This window comes from Lolium rigidum, chromosome 4, assembly GCF_022539505.1.
Source record: "Lolium rigidum isolate FL_2022 chromosome 4, APGP_CSIRO_Lrig_0.1, whole genome shotgun sequence".
Lineage (NCBI taxonomy): Eukaryota > Viridiplantae > Streptophyta > Magnoliopsida > Poales > Poaceae > Lolium > Lolium rigidum.
Genome location: NC_061511.1, coordinates 78,972,994 through 78,983,038, shown reverse-complemented (window position 1 = coordinate 78,983,038; position 10,045 = coordinate 78,972,994). Strand labels below are relative to the sequence as shown.

Here is a 10,045-nt window from a genome sequence, read left to right as displayed (position 1 = left end):
GCGGGCTCGAGTGCCGGCGTAACTTGGCAGCCGCGCTCGGAGGAGCGCCGCCGGGCGTGCTGCCCCTGCGCCGTGTCCGCCTTAAGCGGTCTTGCCGCGGGAACGAAGCGCCCACCGTCATCACTTTACGGCGGAGGAGCACTGGTCTCCATGACGGGCTCGAGAGGAGCAGCGCCGGGAAGGGAAGCGGAGGCCGGTCGTGCGCAGCGCCGCACCACGAGGATGCGGTCCGTATCGGCCGCCGTCGCTCGTCTTGGTGCCCTGCCGAGTGCCGAGGACGGGCTGACGAGCACGTCACGGTGGGGACGGCGAGGCCACCGGCGATGTTGCCGATTGCAAACTGAATTTGATGCGGTAAAGCATCGTTTCCTTTTCTTCGACGGTGAGCGAAAAATCGCAGTTCCGACGCTCCGTCTCCGAGTTCTTCTACTCTGATCCTTGTTCTCCAGAGTAGATTTTTTTTTTGTGGCTTTTATGCTCTTGGCAGAGAAAAGTGCTGATAACGTGTTTAGAGTAAAAGTATTGAGAGATGAACTATTGATTTCATTGATGATTGAGGGGTATATATACCCAGCGAACAGGCACCAATAAAGGCGGTTTACAAGGTTGTGTCCCTTCGAAGAGACACGGCTGTTGGACAAAAGTAACTACCTAGTTAGCTTTTTTTTTTGATTGCCTACCTAGTTAGCTTAAGACTTAAGCTAATCCTATTTCTAACAGAAATGAGGAGGATTGTCATTGGGTAATATGGTTTTCTAGCCCTCCAACCAGATATTGTTTGGTTTAGGTTGCTTGACCACATGTGACAGGTGGTGGTAGAACTAATGGGAGAGCAACGATTGGGTATGTAAAAGGACATTTCGCGTGATCCTGCTACACCTAGTCACTTCTTCACTAGCAAACTATAGCGATCCTTCTGATCACGTGATGACAGTACTTGATGTAGATTCAGGCTCACAACCGAACTGTTGATTAATTCGATCGTTCTGTTTTTTCAGGGCAAAATATTGATGCAACAATACTAACAGTTGTTCTCGCCCTCGAAGATCAAGAAAACTTTCTCGATATATATTATAATAACTATGGAGAAAACATCAACCTCAAAAGTACACTTGTTTAACAAGCCTTCCACAGTTATGTCTTAATGTCCAACTTTTTTACTCTGCACAATTATTTAGATACACATGTATCTTGTATCTAGACATTTTAGTATAGATTTACTATATCTAGACATGTTTTAGTGTATAAATACATGTTTATTTTAAATCTATATCCTATGTATCTAGACAAATCTGCAACATCCTTTTCAAGCAAGATCTGTATCTACAGAGTAAAAACGTGTCTAGATACTACCATATCTAGACAAAGTTGGGTGTACCATATTTAGAATAAGTAGACCAAAATAGCTTGCCAACGGCAAGAGTGACACCAGTGCAAATCCACCAATAAGGAAAGCACAAACAGCACGGTAAATTGTTGTGAAAGTGATTACAGTCCCAGCGATGAAGTGGTTACAAGCCCACCACTGTTTTAGGAAACCAAAGTGCCGTCCATTTATTTACGGCCGAGTGTTGCCTAAAAATCCGGAGGCACAAGTGATGCCAGAATAGCCTCTGGTTTAAATTCCCTTCTACTAGTATCGCATAAGTTCTCAAATTTAACGAACAGCACTTCCTGCAAGAAAATAACAAAAAGGCTGGAACTCTTTACATTTTAAACCAGTACGGAACTCCCTTTACAATGTTTTCACTGAGCAACGAATCTAGATGTCTGTCTTGCCAACCCCGAGGAAAATCAGCTGACAGACTTCAACGAGTTGGACCTTTAAAAAAAACACAGGGTTGACTTAGTTTATTTGGTCATTATATCAGTACAAATCCAGAAGTAAAAGTGGACAAATCTGCAAGGTTCAGTCCTCAAACCTGCTTATCTTGTCAGTGGAATCAGCATTGCTGAAATCACTGAAATCCCCTGTTTCAATGGCTAGTTGCAAACCCTGAGAAGTAATGGAATTAAGTAGTCAATGTAACCGTTCAAATGAAACTATTAACAGCTCGTAGCACACAGCACCATGAATCCTTACAAAATGCAAGGTGTCGTGTCGCCATTATGCAAAATTTATCAGCGCTATTTCTGGTCACTGTTTCTTTTTATAAAATGCAAGGTGTTTGTACCTAAACTTTCTCTAGGGTAAAGAGATTGACAACATGTTAATTTCCAATTTTCATACCACCCCATTATTTTAAGCATAAGCGGCTGTTTATATCAAGAGATATAGGCATGCATGCAGAACACAATAGCCTACCATCGTGGCCAAAATATTAAGACCAACCTGTATGCCAATTGACGAAAAACGCTTCGCAGATGGCTTAATGCCTTCCTGCACAAACCGAAGGAGAATATTAATCACATGGACAAATAGCTGTCAAAGCTTAGAGTAAATATCTCAGGACATAAACTATTAACAAAGAAAAAGCAAATGAACTGTACAAATTTGCTAATTTACCAAGAAAATATCTGCAAATGGAACTCATGAATCATGACCTAAGCTGCATACAGGTGCAAGGCAGCATACATGCATAGAGGTCCGAAAATGAAGATCTAATACGGATAGTTCATGTCTCAAGCAAGAGTCTACAACACAATATAGAATCATACCAGGCGTTCTGGGAGCTTCCCACCATTTTGCTCTATGAATTGGCAGAGGTACATCACACCGGCGCATGAAAAATTCTGTTGTCAAAATACCATTAGTTACCATAAGAAAAGAAAAAGTATGACTTCATCATATTAAACAAATATAGGTAAACTCAACTTTCAAAGTAATGAAAAAGAATTTCACAGTTTGGAAGTATCATTTTATTTGATAAGAAATTAGGATACCATAGTAAAATTTAGAAGAGGAGAGGGGGATTCAGGCAGGCATGTCATTCCAGTAATTGCGCAAACACAGCAATCCACAAAATGCATGCAAGATTTTAAGAGATTTTCGCAGGACTTCCCTCGCAAACTTCAATCCGGCTGATTTATACATATGAACTAAGATTGGCATATCAGCAATTGTGTGCAGTGATTCCGGGTTATGTGCAACTAAAGAGAGCATTTATCACAGAATTGCTCGTATGTACAAAACACAGTATTCCTCGCAGTTTTTGATCGATTAAACAATACAAATCAAAGGACTGAAATAACATAACCATTTCTAAGTGAAACCCACCTGCTTAGCTTCCATTGAATCCATCTTCTCATCCTGCAGGAGCAATACGAATTAATATAAACCTGAAAACAACAATCATATCATGCCGACCAACAGGTAAGCAGAAATACACTCACCAGACCCCAGACTAAATCCTTGATGTTCCTAATCTCTGAACCAATAGTCTCAAGCTTTAATCGTGCACCAGTAACCTGAATAGAAAAGTATATATCTGAAACCATATACATTGCATGCACTTAACACAATTAATAGAGAATAAATTTTAGATTACATTTAGCTATCGCACCTAGAACTATCATATTTTTTTAACCAGGTTATCATATGTGATACTTCAAAAAATTTACTACCGAACTCATATGCACTTCTAAGAAATGTAGGTATGCGGATTCATATGAAGGTGTTACGGAGACAGTACATCATCTTTTATTTGCCCAGAAAGCGCCTTTTGCTGATCCAATTTGTCATCCAACTTCTCAATACGTTGTGTCAAATGCTTTTTAGCAGCCTGCATAATCAAAAGATACTCATTTTAGTATTAGAAAATATACAATATGAAACTACAGTCTACAAAATATCTCAAATATGACATCAAGCCAAGTGGCAAAATAGACAGCAAACACTTTGGAAGAAAATTTTCAGTTCATCTTCAACAGCTTCAATCAAATATCAGTTCACGCATCGAGCAAAATTAAGATTGCTGCTGCAAATAGTAAGAAAATAGGGCACGTCCAATCAATAGCCGTTTTTTCTGTACCCAACATAGTTGGTAACTAAAAGAGAATGTCATGTTCACAACCCTTTTTATAGGCAACAAGATAACATTATCAACACAACAATGACCTACCAAGTTGGACTGTCAACTAGATTTCTGGAGTAGTACTAGTTCTATAAGCAGAAGAAACTACAAAACTCAGCATCCTAGCTATGTAGTACCATATTAGAGTCATTTAATACCTAGGACCTACCTAAATTTAACTCTTTAGTCTGGAAAGGAATGGAAATGATATATTTTCTGATGAGGAACTAGGAGCAGAATTAATACTTACAGCAAGAGAGGTCTGGACTTGCTCCAGATGTTTAGTCATACTTGAAACAACGTTTGCCATGTTTTGCTTGGTGACATACATCAAGTCCGCAAAAGAGATTCCCTGTAGAAGGATTGACACTTTAAAATATTTTTTCTTAAAGAAAAATATTGCATTTACAGAAACCGGATGATATTAAGACTGCATCCATGAATAAAAGAAAGGAGAATAGTAGAAATGATAGATCCTATAACTTTGGCAGCTAAATATATTGTGAGCAATACAGGAAAATAAAAGCCATGATGGAAAGAACATACTTTCCACCACATATAACCATAACCGAGTGCCCCAACAGTTGCCGCAGGTACTATTAGTCCTGATAATCCTGCAAAAACATTAGGAACATAGTCACCATGAATGTATCACGACAGTAAAAGTTTGTTTGACCACACAAGTCACACAATAGCTAGGTATTCTTTCTGTAATAATCTACAAAAGAATAAAATAGGCTGAATTCATTGCCTAAGAGAAGTTCATCTTACGTAGCACGGGGAAAATGAAAACTATAGCAAGGTTCAGTGCAACAATACTGTCCAGAAGTAGGAAGAACTAGAAGTGAATTAGGATAGATGAAACAAGTAGAACTTATAATCCACAAAATAACTAATGACAAGACTAGGGTGTTTGTGCATGCAATGCGTCACTAATATTGGTAGGATATTACCCCCAGTCAAAGACATACTATTTGACACTTTATCATATTAACATTTTTTAGAAGAAAAAGCTGCAGCAAGCTAGACAAACCTGATTGTCCAGAACCTCCGTTGAGAACAGTTATGGAGCGTGGAGAACCTAGCTGCCGTACCTGCATGGCTAGGAGGCGCACCTAAAAGTAACAGGGAATAAGTTTAGCATGACAAAATTGAATATTACGCTTCGGATTTCTTCATTCTACTGTGCAGATGTCAACCCCAACGCATCACATATGATTTGAAGCTATCAACATAACAACAGGAACAACTAAAAATCCTAGACGTTAATTTTAGATAAACTTCGTAAATGACTTAAATGATGCCTTGTTGTCCGGTTAAAAAGTCAGCCGAAGTAAAATTTACTTATGGACAATAGGATACATTAATTTCAATAGTTCAAAGTATAATTCAGATGAATCTCAAGTTTAATGCACAATGTGGTAAAAGTTAATACTTCCTTCTAGAAAGCATTGGACGACAGAAAATCTTTTGAACAAACAAGGAAATCTTTTGACAGTAACAGCTCTCAACAAACTATCACGACAAGGCATCTAAGGAGTTTGAGGACAAAAAGTTATGAGAAAAGAAAATGAATGACACAATACTAACGAACTCACAATTAGAAAAAGAGGAACAATGTAGCCAAAAAAAAAATCTGTACACAGGAGTTAGAATCAACCAGATTTATCTCTAGAGGTGCTCTGGATTTAGTAAAGTTATCTGTAGATTAGCATCACATATTATTGCCAGGAGACCATTAAGCCTACTGAATCCGCTGGATTACACACCAGTTAGCAACTTAGCATCGACATATCATTGAACTAAATACACTAATTGCCACAGATCATCGCACGTTTCTATTTTGCACTAGTGGTAACAAGTCATCAAATCACATCTTCATGCTGGATCAAAACAAAATGGGCATAGTGCGAGCATCACATCTACGGCAAATCAGAACAGATTCTAGCTAATACTATAGGTCCAGCTAGGAGAAATGAGATCACGCGGCGTACCTCGTTGAGCGCATCACATATTATTACCAGGAGGCCACTAAGCCTACTGAATCCGCTGGATACACACCACTTGACATCAACATATCATCACTGAACTAAATACACTAATTGCCACAGATTATCGCACGTTTCTATTTTGGAATGGGGCCAGCGTGTTGGAGTACTGGTAACAAGTCATCAAAACACATTTTCATGCCGGATCAAAACAAAATGGGCATCATCACATCTACAGCAAATCAGAACAGATTCTAGCTAATACTATAGGTACATCTATGAGAAACGAGATCACGCGGCGTACCTCGTTGAGCGCGTCACTGATGCCGTGGTCCGCACCACCACCGCCACCTTCCTTCCCCTTGTCCGCCTTCTCCAGAAACTCCTGCGAGGCCACCGCGCGACACGGATCATCAAAACCAAATTAAACCGAAGCGAATCACCTCTCCCAAGGATCGGGATCGGGGTTATCGGGCGGGAAGAGCAGGTGACAGGTCGTGGACGCGAGACGCACCTGCATCTCGGTGAGGATCTCGGAGAGGCGGCCGTTGCGGAGGACGACGGACCCGGCCATGCCGGCGCCGATGAGCATCACGACGCGGGTGACGCCGATGCCCGCCTGCGCCATCGCCATGGCTGCACGCCGCGCCTCGGAGGTGGTGCCGGCGGAGGTGGAGGTGGAAACCCTAGCTTAGGTTGCGGCGTGAGGCGAGGCGGGGCGATGAGCGGGTCTGGCTGGTTGGAAGGAAGGAAGAGGGGACAAGATCGTGAGAAATGGTGGGGCCCATGTGTCTGCGAGCACGTGACGTGGCAAAATAGTCCGCACGGAAAGTCCGAATAGAAAGTCAATGAGAACCATTCGATGGTTAGGATCAGAGTGGTGGTACCCATGGTTAACCTCAGATTGATGATTTGGTGTATTGTGTAGGTAGTTTTTTTTTTTCAGCAAGAGACGATGTTTTTGTTGATAGCGAATAGTTCTTATTGATTTGATTATTGCACGTTTTTATCTAAATTTTGTCAATCTCAAGGTATGTGCGCGTTCATACGTGCTTATGGGTGCATAGGAAATCTTAGTAGGTAGGATGTTCATGTATGCGTGCTTATAGAGAGTATATAATGTTTTTTTAGAAGAAAAAACCTAAATAAAATAACAGAACTAGATAAAAATATTGATTATACGTATAGAATTAATGTATAAAAATATTGACTATACATATAGAACAATTTACAGCATTTGCAATATCATCTCACCATTTCTTGGGTTGTGTTTCCGAATCATGCAATGATTCATGTGGCATTCTAAAGATACGGATGCAGCCAAAAATGTGATATACAATGGCGCTTCTTCTTCAGCATGTTGTTGTCCGGAGTTGGTAATACCATTGTTAACTTGCATAAGAGTGACTCCCACAGCCGCTGATACGGATGCAGCAAAAAATATGATATACAATGACGCTTCTTCTTCAGCATGTCGTTGCCCGAAGTTGGTAACATCATTTTTAACTTGCATAAGAGCAACTCCAACAGTCGGGTGATATGGATGCAATAGAAAAATATGATATGCAATGGTGTTTCTTCTTCAACATGTCGTCGCCCGAAGTTGGTAACACCACTTTAACTTGCATAAGAGCAACTCCAACAACCATGTGATAGGATGTAGCAAAAAATATGGTATACAATGGCGCTTCTTTTTCAACTTGTTGTTGCCCGAGGTTGGTAACACCATTTTAACTTGCACAAGAACAACTCTAACAACCATGTGATACGGATGTAGCAAAAAAAAAATATACAATGGCGTTTCTTCCTCAACATGTTGTTGGCAGGAGATAGTAACACCATTTTTAATTTGCATAAGAGCCTCGATTTCGTTTAAAAATATAACATGTTTTGGGAACTAGCTTAACTGAACAGAGGAAAAAAAGTACTGTATTTTTTTCATTTTTTGACTTGAAAAAAAGTACTGTATTTAAAAAGAGAGGAAATAGTTTATTACTACTTGCACTATTGCAATTATTAGTACTCCCTCATTTCCATAAACATACATGTAAATTTTGACAATCTGACACATATTTTATGCCACGGAGAGAGTACTTGACCAAGCTACTGACAACCACGACTTGGTTGACCTCTGCTCAGTCTCTCTCCCCTCTTCTATCAATCGATGGCGCGGCGCGAGAGCGACGCGTAGAGCAGAGCACGCCTGTTCCCCTCGCGCTGCCGCCTGCTGCCGTCCATGGATGCGCTCGCGCCCACCCACCGCATCCGACGCCTTCTCCTCCCCACCGCGGCCGCCGCCGCCGCCGGCTACGGCCTCTACCTCCTCTACCACCACCACCGCCGCCGCGTCGCCGCGGTGCTCTCCCTCGCCGACGCGCTCTCCCAGGTCGGCACCGACCTCGCCGACTTCCTCCGCTCCGACTCCGACGAGGTCCCGCAGAGCCTCCTCCAGCTGTCCAAGCTCGCCGCCTCCGACCGCGTCTCCTCCGCCGCCTCCACCCTCTCCGAGTCCGTCGCCTCCGGGCTCCTCCGCGCGCTCTCCTCCCACCGAGATCCTTCCTCCCCGCCGCTACAAGACCGGATCTTGGACCGCCTCCTCTCCCCCGCCGGCACCGGGTTCGCCTCCGCTGTCCTCGGGAGCTTCGCCAGGAATCTCGTGCTCTCCTGCCGCGATCCCGGGGAGGCTAAGCCCAAGCCCCAGGCCCACCGTGGCGAGCCCGAGTGGCTGGCCGCGCTGTGCAGCGACAGGGGCAAGGAGGCTGCCGCGGAGCTCGTCCGGGTGTTCGTCAGCACCGCCGTCGCCACCTACCTCAACCGCCCCGTCGCCGTCCGCACCTGCACCTCTGACCAGGTGCTCGTCGCCAACCCAAAGCAGGAGGCCATGCTCAAGGACCTGCTCGTGTCCATGTGCAACGGCGCCGTCGAGACCTTCGTCAGGACATGGAGGGAGGCCTCCAATTCTCAAGCCGAGGTCACCGTGGTGCGCGAGGTGCGCGATCCAGGCCATGGCTGTGTGATGGAGAGGGTCTCGAGCACGCTGGCCGTGCCCAACAACCGGAGGCTCGTGCTGGATGTGACTGGCAGGGTCACGGCAGAGACAGTCCGGTCGCTCCTCGAGTTCTCCACCCAGCGCGTGTCTGCCGGGGCGCGGAAGAGCATTGTCGTCGCCCGGAATGAGGTCGCCGAGAGGGGCCTCGTCGCCGTCAAGTACCTCAGCGCCAAGTCTATGGCCATCTACACCTTGTGCCTCGCCATGTGCATGCACATTTCGGTCGGAATGAGGTTCATGTTGCCGGCCTAGGCCAGCTTGGTAACAGAGTTAAGTATGCAGATTGCAAATCAGTTGATCTTTTCCTACACTAGCCTTTTTGTGTGCTATTGACAAGCATTGGGGAGTAGAAATCAGGGGGTTTGTTGTAGCTGTTGGTTTGTTGTTTGTGATTGTCTGATTTGGGGTTTATATGCGGCAATTTTAGTGCAGGGTTTGATCCGGATTGTGATCGTTTCTCCTTGTAGTTTTCACCATCTTCTCTGAAGGAAGTAGTTGTCTTGTCTTAGGAGTATTAGCTTATTGATGCTGACTAGTGATGTTCTTCAGCCTTCTGTGTGTATGTATTAAAACTATAAGCTATATAGGGCAACAAAGTCCAGTAAATTTGTCCACTTATGCCTGTCATTCTCTCTTTGCTATGATTTGTAGAAAAACAAAGATGAATTGATCAAAGGTGTGTGCTTCAAAATTTTGCATTACTCTGTCCTAAACTACCTCATGCGTTAGGTGTAGTCCAAGTCAGACTTTGTAAAGTTTGACTAAGTTTACTATGAAAACATGACATCTGATATTGTATGCATTGGATATTATAGATGTTGATGTTCTTTATATATACTTGATCAAACTTTATGAAGTTTTTTTTTTTTGCTGGGATTCATATCTAGCCTACTTCAACTTGTTTAGGAAAAAGGCTTTGATATTGTTGTTGTAAACTTTATGAGGTTTGACTTTGACTAAACCTAAAATGTATGTAAATTTTGGGAGCAAGCAAC

The 10,045-nt window shown here is 43.1% G+C and overlaps 2 protein-coding genes across 2 annotated transcripts; one reads left to right on the top strand and one right to left on the bottom strand.

Annotated features, from left to right (window-relative positions):
* Nucleotides 1-1,423: 1,423 nt before the first annotated feature.
* On the bottom strand, nt 1,424-6,650 carry LOC124648968. Its single transcript, XM_047188650.1, has 12 exons — nt 6,516-6,650; nt 6,306-6,386; nt 5,047-5,128; nt 4,560-4,627; nt 4,264-4,365; nt 3,633-3,722; nt 3,334-3,408; nt 3,218-3,250; nt 2,659-2,733; nt 2,333-2,380; nt 1,923-1,996; nt 1,424-1,822 (listed from the first exon to the last, which is right to left on the bottom strand). The coding sequence occupies exons 1-12, from the start codon at nt 6,633-6,635 to the stop codon at nt 1,795-1,797; spliced, it is 876 nt and encodes a 291-aa protein (XP_047044606.1). The 5' UTR covers nt 6,636-6,650; the 3' UTR covers nt 1,424-1,794.
* Nucleotides 6,651-8,237: 1,587 nt separating this feature from the next.
* On the top strand, nt 8,238-9,526 carry LOC124649528 (protein PHLOEM PROTEIN 2-LIKE A10-like). The gene has a single exon (XM_047189136.1). The coding sequence runs from the start codon at nt 8,238-8,240 to the stop codon at nt 9,300-9,302; it is 1,065 nt and encodes a 354-aa protein (XP_047045092.1). The 3' UTR covers nt 9,303-9,526.
* The last annotated feature ends 519 nt before the right edge of the window (nt 9,527-10,045 follow it).

Excerpts from the sequence above, each read along its gene's own strand:
- LOC124648968 (XM_047188650.1), bottom strand. The coding sequence starts at position 6,635 with ATGGCGATGGCGCAGGCGGGCATCGGCGTCACCCGCGTCGTGATGCTC. Across the intron at positions 3,409-3,632 it reads CTGGGCAAATAAAAGATGAT|GTTACTGGTGCACGATTAAA; the intron begins GTACTGTCTCCG and ends TTTTCTATTCAG. Across the intron at positions 3,251-3,333 it reads AGGATTTAGTCTGGGGTCTG|GATGAGAAGATGGATTCAAT; the intron begins GTGAGTGTATTT and ends TTGCTCCTGCAG.
- LOC124649528 (XM_047189136.1), top strand. The coding sequence starts at position 8,238 with ATGGATGCGCTCGCGCCCACCCACCGCATCCGACGCCTTCTCCTCCCC.